General features: G+C 43.3%; 1 protein-coding gene across 1 annotated transcript; it reads left to right on the forward strand.

Annotated features, from left to right (window-relative positions):
* The first annotated feature begins 119 nt into the window (after positions 1 to 119).
* On the forward strand, positions 120 to 14,025 carry adam28 (ADAM metallopeptidase domain 28). Its single transcript, XM_029440638.1, has 22 exons — positions 120 to 247; positions 2,736 to 2,821; positions 2,908 to 2,984; positions 3,372 to 3,450; positions 3,532 to 3,608; positions 5,087 to 5,270; positions 6,203 to 6,265; positions 6,502 to 6,573; positions 6,984 to 7,153; positions 7,771 to 7,852; positions 7,936 to 8,069; positions 8,574 to 8,751; positions 9,637 to 9,726; positions 11,557 to 11,752; positions 11,884 to 11,989; positions 12,098 to 12,254; positions 12,350 to 12,430; positions 12,750 to 12,837; positions 12,961 to 13,066; positions 13,140 to 13,191; positions 13,270 to 13,365; positions 13,493 to 14,025. Exons 1-22 carry the CDS (start codon positions 190 to 192, stop codon positions 13,523 to 13,525), a joined length of 2,265 nt encoding a protein of 754 aa, XP_029296498.1. The 5' UTR covers positions 120 to 189; the 3' UTR covers positions 13,526 to 14,025.
* Positions 14,026 to 14,322: the final 297 nt, after the last annotated feature.

The following is a 14,322-nucleotide window of genomic DNA, read 5'->3' on the forward strand; positions in this document are numbered from 1 at the left end:
TCTTTGAGAGCTGCAGGGGCGTGTTCAGGCCGGACTGTGAGCGTGCTGTCGTTGTGTTTAAGAGGAAGTAGCTGTGACAGGTTCAGGGAAGGTGTGGCCTCGCAGCAGCAGCAACATGCAGGTGGGCTGCAGCATAAAGCCTGATCACAGCCCGTCTGCTCTGTTACAGGGACTGTCTGCACTTGGATAATGACGCCAACGCTCCTGCTGTGGGTCCTCATCCTGAAGGCCTCGCTCACACCCTCAGGTAAGTCACTGGATACTCTCTCTCAGCACAGGGCTGATTAATAACTAACGCCTGTCCTCTTTATCCAAAGCACTTTCACTTGTGGACATTCAGTAAACAAGTGAACACATGATGTTAGTCAAATGTTCTGTTCAGCCTTAAAGGCACTATAAGCAGGTAACTAGCACAATGAAGGGCATCTGTCTCCACCTGACACCAGCGTGGATCTACCACTCACTCTGTCACTCAGAACCTTTTGGACTGTTTCTTGTGCCACATGTGATTAGAAAGGAAATGTGACATAATCCTGCTGTAGAATCCTGCTCTTTATAACATATAATAATACATATAACATATGTGGTTACTATGTAAACACACTCAGTTGTGTGTAGATGTGCCTCTGAAGACAAGAAAACTAAGAGGGGATTACTTTAAACACATTGCTGATGTTGTGACACGGTCGAGGCTGCAATCAGGATCACAACAAAGCCTCCACCCTGTCAGGGCTGCACAACAGGTAACAACAGGTAACAACAGGTAACCATCAGATAACCATCAGGTAACAACAGGTAACCATCAGATAACCATCAGGTAACAACAGGTAACCATCAGATAACCATCAGGTAACAACAGGTAACAACAGGTAACCATCAGATAACCAAATCAAATCAAATGTATTTATATAGCCCAACATCAACCATCAGATAACCAACAGGTAACAACAGGTAACCATCAGATAACCATCAGGTAACCATGAGGGACTGAGTCATACAGATGAACTGGGAATCAAACTGAGAAAGAACATTCTAAAGTTTCAAAATCAGGAAATGATGAAATTACAGAGAACACATGAAGCAAAGACTTGTGTGTGTTTCACAGTTTCATTTAGTTTCATCTGAATATTACAGTAAATAACACTCGAATGAACTTCTGTAAAGACAGTCAGTCTTTGTCTTGTTTTAAATATACTCTGCATAAAGACAACACACTCTTTAGTTTACACCATGTACTGACTATGTTTACTGGATATCTAGAGGAGTGTGTTCTGGAGTCCGAGCCGAAGACATTCGTACATGTTTACTGTGTTTCTGCTTTATTTTATTCACATTCATAATGTAGCACATGAGGTATTATCACATTCATAATGTAGCACATGAGGTATTATCACATTCATAATGTAGCACATGAGGTATTATCACATTCATAATGTAGCACATGAGGTATTATCACATTCATAATGTAGCACATGAGGAATTATCACATGTTTCATTGTATTTTCCGTATTAACAGAAAAAGCACAAATCTGACTTCCAGTCATAAAGTTTCTCTGATGTATTTCATCTTCAGCAGCAGGAACTGTGCTTCACTGCGTCACCTCTTCGAGCGTCCATCAAGAGACGAGTAACTTCTTTAGCTTTAAAACATTTGACAGAAGCAGATTCTTTGTGCTGAAAGTCACCTGAACACAAGAGAACAAAGACATTTAGTAGGAGAACGAAGCGGAGCGTAGAATAAGTTGATTAGTGAACTACGTGCTCACAAAGCTCTGAGTGTTCCTGCTGATATCTTATCAAGCAGGTTTCTGTGTTTGTATTGTACACACTTCATATTAACGAGTCGGGATTTATGAGGCAACAGAGAAGCAAGTAATTACTGTCAGGGTTGGTTGCTCAAGAGAAACGCCAGCGGGCAGGAAGTTCGGCAACATATTTACCTGAATATGCTGAAGAAACGCTGCGACCGCTCTGCTAACATGCAGCTGAAGTTTTTGTACCTTTAAGTCTGCAGCCGGTCTCATTCGTCTTGTTCTGTCTTCGGACAGGAGCTAGAGCGGAGGTTCTCAACCTCAGGGTCAGGGCCCGTTTGGGGTCCTTCAGGATGCAGACGGGGTCAGACTGAAAGAATAAACACGGAGCGGTTACTTTTTATTATATGTTCTCTAATGTGTGAATAGTTTGAGACGAAACACAATCATCTGCGTTCTCAGTTAGATAAGTAGATTGTTACATATCTCATGTCTGAACATGCTGTTAGCTTTATGCTAAGCTAACCTCATCAATCTTCTTAATTAAATCTGGGATTCTGTGCGTCATGACTGCAGTGAAGTTACTGCTGATGAAACCAATGAAATGACCGGAGGAGGAAATATTCAAGTAGGAAAGTAGAAATAAGTATTATCAGCACAATGTTCTTAAAGTATCAACAGTAGAAGTTCTGATTCTGCAGAATGGCTCTTTTAAAAGTGTTTTATTATAGAATAGAATATTGTATATTATAATATCTCTCTTAATGTTGTAAGTCGTGAATGTGCAGCACATGTAGGACACTGTGTGTACCACTGAGCAGATTAGTTGTATATCAAATGTATTTCTGTAAGAAGTACAATATTGACCTCTGACGTGCAGTACTTGAGTTAATGTACTTGTACGTGACACATGGTAACAAGCATTGACTCTTCCTCCAGCGTAATGAGCGTGCTCTCTCATCACACGATGTCGTGTCTCCACAGAAAGTGCTCCTGACTTCAGAGAGCTGAAGGACTACGAGGTGGTGCGACCGGTCAGACTTCACACGGTTAGAAAAAGACACACGGAGGTTGGTGCTTCTGCTTTTCTTGTTTGTAGACTCAGCGTCACAGAGAAACATTTGGGGAAATAAGAACAAATCTTTGTTTTGTGCAGCATCTCAGGCCAGAGACTGTGAAGTATGCGATGACGGTGAGAGGAAGAGACATTGAAATGCAACTAGAGAAGAATAAGTAAGTGCTTCCTTCCTCACGCAGTGTGAGGCAACACACATACTTAATGGTAATACAGCCAACTGTGAAGGTCATCATGTGGTGAAGAACCGCTGAAATATTGATCACATGAGCAGTACAAAAAGATCCACTGTAACTTTATGCCTGAGGAAATGTTCATATGACGAGCAGTGCAGTCGACGTTTAAACTTCCCTGTTTCACTCGTCTTCTGTTGCTTTATCTTTGCCTTTAGACAAACTGAAGGTCGTGCCTTTTCTTTAATCGACACAGACGCCTGCAGAGAGTCAGATATCAGTCGTCTGCATGTGAACGTTCAACTCTGTGTTTTCAAAAACCCAAAGACTCAAACAGAGAAGACTTTTAATTTGATCTCCGTTCATCATCAGGGAATTATTAACCGCAGACTACACAGAAACGTACTACCAAGACGACGGGACTCGAGTCACCACAACGGCCAATGACATCGTGAGTTTCTGTTCCCCTATACATCAGATGTGAATAACCTCAAGATACATGCAACTGTCATCTTCCTCATGTCTTCATCAGGATCACTGCTACTATCACGGGAGTGTCGTGAATGACAGCGAGTCATCGGTTAGCATCAGCACTTGTGATGGACTCAGGTGAACATTACACATGTCTCTGTCTCACTACATATACAACACAGGACTGATGACACCATGACAGGAGAGAGAGGAAACGTTACCTTCAGGAACATTACACATGTCTCTGTCTCACTACATATACAACACAGGACTGATGACACCATGACAGGAGAGAGAGGAAACGTTACCTTCAGGAACATTACACATGTCTCTGTCTCACTACATATACAACACAGGACTGATGACACCATGACAGGAGAGAGGAAACGTTACCTTCAGGGAACATTACACATGTCTCTGTCTCACTACATATACAACACAGGACTGATGACACCATGACAGGTGAGACGAAACGTTACCTTCAGGGACATTACACATGTCTCTGTCTCACTACATATACAACACAGGACTGATGACACCATGACAGGAGAGAGAGGAAACGTTACCTTCAGGGACATTACACATGTCTCTGTCTCACTACATATACAACACAGGACTGATGACACCATGACAGGAGAGAGAGGAACGCAACGTTACCTTCAGGGACATTACACATGTCTCTGTCTCACTACATATACAACACAATACTGATGACACCATGACAGGAGAGAGAGGAAACGTTACCTTCAGGGACATTACACATGTCTCTGTCTCACTACATATACAACACAGGACTGATGACACCATGACAGGAGAGAGAGGAAACGTTACCTTCAGGGACATTACACATCTCTCTGTCTCACTACATATACAACACAGGACTGATGACACCATGACAGGAGAGAGAGGAAACGCAACGTTACCTTCAGGGACATTACACATGTCTCTGTCTCACTACATATACAACACAGGACTGATGACACCATGACAGGAGAGAGAGGAAACGTTACCTTCAGGGACATTACACATGTCTCTGTCTCACTACATATACAACACAGGACTGATGACACCATGACAGGAGAGAGAGGAAACGTTACCTTCAGGGACATTACACATCTCTCTGTCTCACTACATATACAACACAGGACTGATGACACCATGACAGGAGAGAGAGGAAACGCAACGTTACCTTCAGGGACATTACACATGTCTCTGTCTCACTACATATACAACACAGGACTGATGACACCATGACAGGAGAGAGAGGAAACGTTACCTTCAGGGACATTACACATGTCTCTGTCTCACTACATATACAACACAGGACTGATGACACCATGACAGGAGAGAGAGGAAACGTTACCTTCAGGGACATTACACATGTCTCTGTCTCACTACATATACAACACAGGACTGATGACACCATGACAGGAGAGAGAGGAAACGTTACCTTCAGGAACATTACACATGTCTCTGTCTCACTACATATACAACACAGGACTGATGACACCATGACAGGAGAGAGAGGAAACGTTACCTTCAGGAACATTACACATGTCTCTGTCTCACTACATATATAATGTGAAACCTAAAGACTGACTGTCTTCTTGGTTCAGGGGTTACTTCCGAATGTCGGCCCAAAGGTACCTGATTGAGCCGCTGTCTGGAGGCGATGAGGGGGATCATGCTGTGATGACTTTTGATGACAAGCAGTCCCCCCCTGCAGTGTGCGGTGTCACCAACACCAGCTGGAGTATGGACTTCGAACCCCCGACAAGCCGGAGCCGCTCCAGATCAGCGGTAACACATTTACTGTCAAACATCGTAATGCATCCTTTAGACCAGTGATTACATGACATCTGACCATTTAAAAGCTTAACCCTTTAATGTCCTCACTTCGAACAAAACAATTGAAAACAATTTTCTCTGCGTTTTGTATATCCTATTTTTAAATACAAACAACTGTTTATTCTAGATATTTACCACATTTACACAAAACATCACAGAACTGGTGAAGATTTATACTGATATCATTTATTTAACATCGTAAAAATAGTAAATGTATTATCTTATCATCACTACCTTTATCATTAAAGGACAAATTAACCGTTTGGTCGAGCATAAAAAGTGATAATATATTGTATATTTTATATATATTATATATATATATATATATATATATATATTATATATATATATATATATTATATATATATATATATATATATATATATATATATACATATATATTATATTATACATATATTATATAAGAATATATATATCTGGCTCTTCTCTCTCTGTCCATTTTTCTATCTACTTTTCTCTCTTCTCCCCTCTCTATCTCTTTTTATCTCTCTCTCCTATCATCTCTCTTCTCTCTCTATCTCTCGCTCTCTCTTTCCTCGCTCTATCTACGCCTCCCTCGCTCTCCTTCTCATCTCTCTCGTCTCATCTCTCTCTCCCTCCTCTCTGTCTCTCTCTCTCTCTCTCCCTCTCTCTTCTCTCTCTCCCTCTCTTACTCTCTCATCTCCTCTCTCTCCTGGTCCTCTCTATCTTCCTCTTCTCTCTCTCGTCCCTCTCTCTCCGATCTCTCTGTACTATATATATATATATATATATATATATATATATATATATATATATAATATATAATTATATAACAGAAGAGAACATTGTTAAAGAGGACATAAATAGAACATCTCTATCTGCTTCTTGTTTTTGTGCTCCAGGGTTCATCTATTCTCCAGCAACAGAAATACATCGAGCTCGTCCTCGTTGCTGATAATCGTGCGGTAAGATATCGACATGGAAACGTTCTATGAAGTCATTTTCTGTTTCCATTTCTTTATGACTTACATGACGAACCTTTCTTCGTAACGTTGGTCAATCTCAGCTGACACCACACATTTCTGACTAATAATATAAACATGACTCTATTGGGTTACTTTGGTCCGTGGGTAATTTATAATGAATCATCTGCTGAGAAACAGGACGTGACTCGTTCTGACGTGATGAAATGATGTTTCAGTACGTGAAGATGAAGCGAGATCAGACCAAGCTGAGACAGAGGATGTTTGAAATTGTCAACTTTGTCAATATGGTGAGTCAGTTTTGTAACGTTGTGACACATGCAGTCTGTATTTTCTGGAAGAAGGTCGAACACTTCCTGATCATTTGGTCACTGTCCGGTTTGTTCAGAGCCGGTTTATAAAACGGTTTATTCCTAAAATCATGGCAACATAATGATACAAAGAGAGATCCAGAGATCTGTACAAACCTTTAACTCTAACATGTGAACAACACGAGAGAAGACAGCTCACATTATATGTGGACATGTAGTAAAGCAGCACAGATGGAACATGTGCATCATGAAACATAATGTAACAAAAGGTAATTGTGTTAATGTGAGTAATGAGCTGCAGAAGTTTCAAGCTGTTCGTTTAATATTTGACCGTGTTCCCCTGTCGTGTGGCGGTCACTGCTGGTGTCTGGTGTCCTGCTGGGGTTCAGGCCTACAAGCCCCTGCAGACCTTCATCGCTCTGGTGGGGCTGGAGATCTGGTCCAATCGTGACTTGATCTCCATGACCCCCCCGGCCGGGGCCAACCTGGACGCCTTCATGAAGTGGAGGAACTCTGAGCTGATGAAAAGGAAAAAGCATGACAATGCACATCTCATCAGGTCAGACATGTTCATGACACCAATGACTCCAGACGTTCCTTTAACTTCAGAAAACCTTTTAAAAAGTGTTCCATGAATTCATTCGTTGAGCACCAGCGTGGAGAACTTTGTCTCACGTTCAGGGAACTGATTAAAAGTGTTTGTGTTACTTCTCTTACACACTAAAGGCAACACAATCCAACAACTCCTTCTTGTTGAATCTTATAAGGATCTCAGGTTTCATCTGTAAACTGTACAAACATGTATGACCTCACAAGCTGAATCCCTTCGCTGCGTTATTCCTGAGGCGCACACTCACAGCGTGTTTGAGTTCAGAGCTCAGGTGAGGACGCCCCCGTCTCTTAAACAATGAGCAGTCTCACTCCAGTCAGGAGGACGAGGCGTGTGAGTAGAGCCTCGATAAGCTGAACAAACATGTGAGAGTTACAGGAGCTGCCGACCTTCATCAAACAAACACCTTCATCATCATCAGAGGCTTTAACACTGGACGACCTGCTCATGTTGTTTCATAACTAAATCATTCCTTTGTGAAATAATGAACTAAGCAATGAGCTGCAGCCATGTGTCCGTTTGAATAGAGACACGATCAGCTTCATGTGTTTCTCGTATTCTCTCAGTGGCATTGACTTTGAAGGAGCGACTGTGGGACTGGCTTACATCGGGACTCTTTGCTCAGGTCACTCTGTCGGAGTCGTGCAGGTGAGGTGTTCCTGATGTTCTCGTGTGTTTGCGTTATGTATCTTCTACTAAAGTGACTACATTTAAAGCGTTCCACTTCTCAGGATCACTCCAACTCGGCCATTGCAGTCGGAGCGACTCTGGCTCACGAGATGGGCCACAACCTGGGCATGAACCACGACGACTCCAGCGCCTGTGCTTGTTCTGGTGACAGCTGCATCATGGCGGCAGCACTCAGGTGAGAAAGGTTGTTAAAAAACCTTCAGCTAAAAGGTGTGTTGATGAAAGCAGACCAGCTGCTGCAGCGACGTGACCAGAGTTTCATACAATGTTAGTGTAGTGTGTTTACTGGTGCCTCTTCTCTGCATGCTGCTCACATTCACTGAGCTGTCGGCGGGCGTGTCGAGAGTCCAGCTGTTATCAGAGAATGTGCACAATGTTCTTCCAACAGAAGACCTTCATGTCACAGTCGGAGAAGCACAATGATACAATGATATTAAAAGCATGAGCTGCTCACGTTCTGTCACGCTGTCAGGGTTTAGAGGGACATTTTAATAAGCCATTAAGTAAGACATGTTATTGTGTGTTTCTCTTCTCACGCACTGTTAGCACCTACAGACACTCACGACAGAAGTTTATCTTGGAGACTGTACGGCACGTGTCTGAGCCGTACGTCACTTGTAGTTCAGACGATGTGACTTTGTCCTTAACGAGCTAAATGCATTGTTGTGTTTTCCTTCAGCTACAATGTTCCTCGGACCTTCAGCAGCTGCAGCAGCAACAACTACGAGAAGTACCAGCTGGGCCGCAGCCCGAGCTGCCTGCTGGACAAACCCGACTACAGGACTCTGGAGGCTCCGGCCGTCTGCGGGAACGGCTTTGTGGAGAAAGGAGAAGAGTGTGACTGTGGCAGTGTGGAGGTAAAGGCCCCGACACGTCCTGCAGTTGTTGTTTGGCCCAGAGGTGTCATGAGAACGAGCAGCAGCACATTTAGATACAACATGAAGCAACATCTTGAAACTGTTGAGAAGATGTTTGCGTTGCACGTTAAGAACTTGTGTCTGGAATCATTTTGCATTTACAGTTTATTTAACTTATACGTACTTCTATAGTATGTGCAGCAGTTTGCACTTCTCTGAATTGACAGTGTTTCACAAGTCGACAGTAAAGCTGAATGTAATTCATTTGAATATTTACAACGAGCAGCCACACTTCACAAAGTCTTGATCTTCACAAGGCTGCTGATGCATGTTGTACTTCTCACCTTAACATCATAGTTTAGTGTTGGTTCCTCTGAGGTGGGAAGATGTTCAGACATGTTTCTGCAGCTGCTGGTATTCAGCACCACAAACACGCTGCTGGAGAATTACAGATGTTTTATCACTTAAAGTTTATTGAAATAATAATTCAACAACACAAAAACAAAACCGTCAGAAGAAATAATAACACAAATCATTCTCAGTAAGTAAGTGAGGATTTAGTCCCTCAGGGTTAGTGAGTAAACGACAAGATGTTCAAGATCTTTGTACAGATGTTAAATATTCCACATCCTCAGGAACGTCTGAGGCTCATTTTATATAAGAGTTCAGTCCAAACGCTTTTACACACGAGAGACTACAAGAGAAGAAAGTGCAGAGATGAGGTGTACAGTTTGAATGTGTACCACATGAAGTATTTTAGAAATCAAGTTACGAGTCTCGTAGGACAATAAAAAGCTCTAATGCTGAAAGCAAAAACGATCTTTTTAAAAACAGGACGCAACATGATAAAGAGAAGGATTAGTGACGTGCATGTTGTCTGTACAGGAGTGCATCAACACGTGCTGCAACAGCACCACCTGCAGGCTGAAGGAGGGGGCGCAGTGCGCTGACGGGGCGTGCTGTGACGACTGCAAGGTGAGAAATGTGAAGCATGTTCCCATGAAACCTTCCTTCTATTAGAGACATGTGTCAGTATTTCAGAAGTTCTGCAGTCAAACACAAAGTTTGCTTTATTGCATATGATAGTTGTGACATCACAACTAGCTTGGAGCCAATCACGGTGCAGTATGCAGTGTGAGGGGGAATATATCAGACACACGTTATTATAACTAGTAAGATAGTTTTAGTTAGAAGCTTTATATTTTCTAACATTTCTGGAAGTGACCTTTGACCTGCAGATGAAGCTAATTGATGTTTTTATAATAACAATGTATTAAAGTGAGAATATAAAAACAAAGTGACGATGAATCTACAGAGAATCACCTGAACCTGCAGCTGCTCTAGAGTTTCTGTTCCTGCATGTAGTGAGTGTAGCGTGTATAACATGAGCTGTGAGTGACATGTGAACAAAGCCCTCTGCACAAAGCTTCAGAATATAGAGAGGAATGAAAGTGGAAAGTTTGGTGTATGTAAGTGCTGCTGAAGAGTGTGAGAAAAAGCTCCTTTAGAGAAAAGCTCCTTTAAAGATATGTATTGTAACATTCATACATGTTGTACACACTACAGGTGAACAGGGTCATACATGTTGTACACACTACAGGTGAACAGAGTCATACATGTTGTACACACTACAGGTGAACAGGGTCATACATGTTGTACACACTACAGGTGAACAGAGTCATACATGTTGTACACACTACAGGTGAACAGAGTCATACATGTTGTACACACTACAGGTGAACAGGGTCATACATGTTGTACACACTACAGGTGAACAGGGTCATACATGTTGTACACACTACAGGTGAACAGGGTCATACATGTTGTACACACTACAGATGAACAGGGTCATACATGTTGTACACACTACAGGTGAACAGAGTCATACATGTTGTACACACTACAGGTGAACAGGGTCATACATGTTGTACACACTACAGGTGAACAGAGTCATACATGTTGTACACACTACAGGTGAACAGGGTCATACATGTTGTACACACTACAGGTGAACAGAGTCATACATGTTGTACACACTACAGGATGAACAGGGTTCATACATGTTGTACACACTACAGGTGAACAGAGTCATACATGTTGTACACACTACAGGTGAACAGGGTCATACATGTTGTACACACTACAGGTGAACAGAGTCATACATGTTGTACACACTACAGGTGAACAGAGTCATACATGTTGTACACACTACAGGTGAACAGAGTCATACATGTTGTACACACTACAGGTGAACAGAGTCATACATTAAGGTAATTGTACACACTACAGGTGAACAGAGTCATACATGTTGTACACACTACAGGTGAACAGAGTCATACATGTTGTACACACTACAGGTGAACAGAGTCATACATGTTGTACACACTACAGGTGAACAGAGTCATACATGTTGTACACACTACAGGTGAACAGAGTCATACATGTTGTACACACTACAGGTGAACAGAGTCATACATGTTGTACACACTACAGGTGAACAGAGTCATACATGTTGTACACACTACAGGTGAACAGGGTCAAACATGTAACTAACAGATATCATGAAGCTTCCCCACTTCATGACTCACATCAACACAGTTTATATCACAAGTGTTTAATATGTACATGAGGCATTATGTAATGTAGCTGTGGAGAGTTTACATCTACACACACAGTTACACACACACACTCTGATGTTCTCATGCTTCCTCTCGTCTGAAGAACACGAGTTGTGGAAGCAGAATAACCCAACATCTCTAAGTCGACACGATGTGTGATCTGATCGTGTCTCCCGTCTCTCCACAGGTGTCGCCTCGCTCCAAGGAGTGCCGCAGGAAGCAGGATGAGTGTGACCTGTCAGAGAACTGCGATGGGATGAGCGCCACCTGTCCTGAGGACGTCTTTGCTGTGAACGGCCTCTTGTGCGATAAAGGCCTGGCGTACTGCTACAACGGCCAGTGTCCTCAGAGGGACAGCCAGTGTGTCAAACTGTACGGATCAAGTGAGTGTCCCGCTCTAACAGCTGTTTGTTGGATCTTACATGAGGAACAAGCTGAGCAGTGTATGTACATTCGCTTCCCTCTGTGCTGCAGTGGAGAAATAAACCCTCTGCATGTCCTCTCCTGTCGTCAGGCGCTACTGAGGCCCGTGCATCCTGCTACAACCAGAACACCAGAGGACTCTACTACGCCTTCTGCAGACGTCCAGAGAAAGACAAGTACATCCCCTGCCAGCGAGAGTGAGTCTCTGCCACACAGCCAGACAGCTTCTCTGCAGAGGAGCCTTTATAGTCATGAAGTTGTGCAGTGAACGTGAGCACATGTTCTGACCCGCTCTTGGTTTGCAGAGACATTTTCTGTGGGAAGCTCTTCTGCCACGGCGGTCTTGACAACCCAAACTACGGCCGCATGGTCCGGATCGGCGATTGCAAGGCCGCTTTCTTTGAAGACCACACCTCGGACTACGGCCAGGTGGACACGGGGACCAAATGTGGGGATGAAAAGGTAACAGAGTCCTTTAAGGTTTAGTTATTGGACATGTTTGGATGTTGCAGCACTAACAATCAAAGTAAGAAATGTCTGGTCACTTTGTTTTAAAGGTGTGCAGCCAGAATCAGTGTGTGCAGCTCGAGACGGCGTACAGAAATACAAACTGCTCAGCCAAATGTGGAGTCCATGCTGTGAGTACATGCACGGCTCAGCAGAGAGATACTGACACACCTGGTGCTACGATGACTTGGTCTGCATGTGTTACATGTTACAGGAGCATGTCAGGCCGATGCAACATGTTGTGTGTTTATACTGAATGTTCCATCTGAATGTTTCTGTGGAAGAGTCGCTGCTTACACAACATTATAACATTATGTACGAGTAAACTTTGTTAAGGCGTTAACACACCTTTGTGATGAGCCAGGCTCATGATGTCTTTAATGCATTAACAACGCTGCTGCGTGGAGCGTTAAACACCACCTGTGGTAACGTCAGGGTCGTGTTCTTCAGGTGTGTAATCACAGAAGTGAGTGTCAGTGTGAGCCTGGCTGGATGCCTCCTCACTGCAGTTTGAACGAAGGAGCTCCGCTGTCTACAGGTACGACCTGCAGATGATCCTCCACACATGCAGAGAAACATGTGCTTTCTGCACAACTCATATTGAATTTGAATTGAAGCACAGCTGCGTCCATCAACACTGATGTCTCTTTCATTCCTGCAGGAGCAACTATTGCCATCGCAGTGATCGTGACCCTGGTGCTGTTAGGTGTAATCGCTGGTGTGGTAGGGTTCATCTGCAAAAGACGACAGAGTCCCATGCTGCCAACGTAAGTAATCTTCACCCTCGTGCAGCTCCTGGTGTTACTGCACACGCACATTAAATCTCTCTTTTTCTACCAGTGCACACACCCAGAGGAAGCTGCCCGTTCCCAGTCAACCCATGCCGGTGCAGGTACTGTGTTGGAACCTTATATTGTACAGTAAATATAGAACCATTCAATGCATTCACTAACAACACTCGGAATTTTAGGCTGCAAGGCCAAAACCCAAAGGAGCTCCACCTCCACCTCCTCCAGCGGGGAACAGACCTAAACCCCCGGGTCAGAACTACTCAGCTGCACGGCAGGTAGATACCAGGGCTGTCGTAAAGAAAGTAAAAACTAAATATATTATATTATAGTATGTGTAAGTGTAATGTTAAAGTCATGGCGTGCAGCTGCTGCCCTCACAGACAGCGTCTCTTTGTCTCCCAGGCTCTGAGGCCAGTACCGCCACCTAAAGTCTGATGTCCGACACCGTGCCACCATTTAAAACCGGGGGCGCATCTTTGTCCATGGAGAGGCTGCTGCAGACACGTTCTTTATCAAATCCGTCCCATTACAGGCTCCTCTGCAGGTTTCTGCTGCAGCGCTGTGAAGCACAAGGGACTCGTTACCAGTGACGTGCAGCGTGCAGCGAGGACAAAGTGGACTTTAAATGGTCGCTTGCATGCCATGCACTGAGGACTTGTTATTACAGAGACTCTTTTTTAAGGCACTTTTTTATACTACAGGGTTTGTGCGTGCAGAACCCGCTGAACGTTTCCTTTTATACATGTTGTGTTTTGTCACGATGACAGAATTGACTGGCCAGTAATTCATATGATCATATTACTCTCACAACGTCTACGATGTGTCGCTCAAACACTTTGTTAAATAGAAATGCTTAATGTAACTTAATAATGGGAAATAAACCTCATTTTGTACAAATGCATTGTGGGAAAAATAAACTGCATGTTAAAGCTGCACTTAGAAACACTTTTGTCTTAAAGGGATCGTTGGGATGTTTGAGGTTCTCGTCTTTGTTACTTACAGACAGGAAGTACCAGCAGGAAGCCGCCATCTGTAGTCTTTCCATGCCGAGCCACCAGACTGCATTGATAAAACACGCACGTTGCTGCTCGATCAGTCAGTTAGTTTGTGTTAAAGTGGGACTTTGGGGAATCCAAACCAACCAAAGTCACAACAACACAAACTAACTGACCAGCAGCGTGCGTGTCCTGCGACGTAAAATGACTGTTTTATCAATGGAGTCTGGTGGCTTC

This window comes from Cottoperca gobio, chromosome 9 (assembly GCF_900634415.1).
Source record: "Cottoperca gobio chromosome 9, fCotGob3.1, whole genome shotgun sequence".
NCBI classification, from domain to species: domain Eukaryota; kingdom Metazoa; phylum Chordata; class Actinopteri; order Perciformes; family Bovichtidae; genus Cottoperca; species Cottoperca gobio.

What these genes read in the sequence shown, in the direction of transcription:
- adam28 (XM_029440638.1), top strand. Translation starts at nt 190, where the DNA reads ATGACGCCAACGCTCCTGCTGTGGGTCCTCATCCTGAAGGCCTCGCTC. An exon ending in GACAATGCACATCTCATCAG is followed by an intron (nt 7,154 to 7,770) that starts GTCAGACATGTT and finishes GTATTCTCTCAG; the next exon opens with TGGCATTGACTTTGAAGGAG. An exon ending in ACTCTGTCGGAGTCGTGCAG is followed by an intron (nt 7,853 to 7,935) that starts GTGAGGTGTTCC and finishes TCCACTTCTCAG; the next exon opens with GATCACTCCAACTCGGCCAT.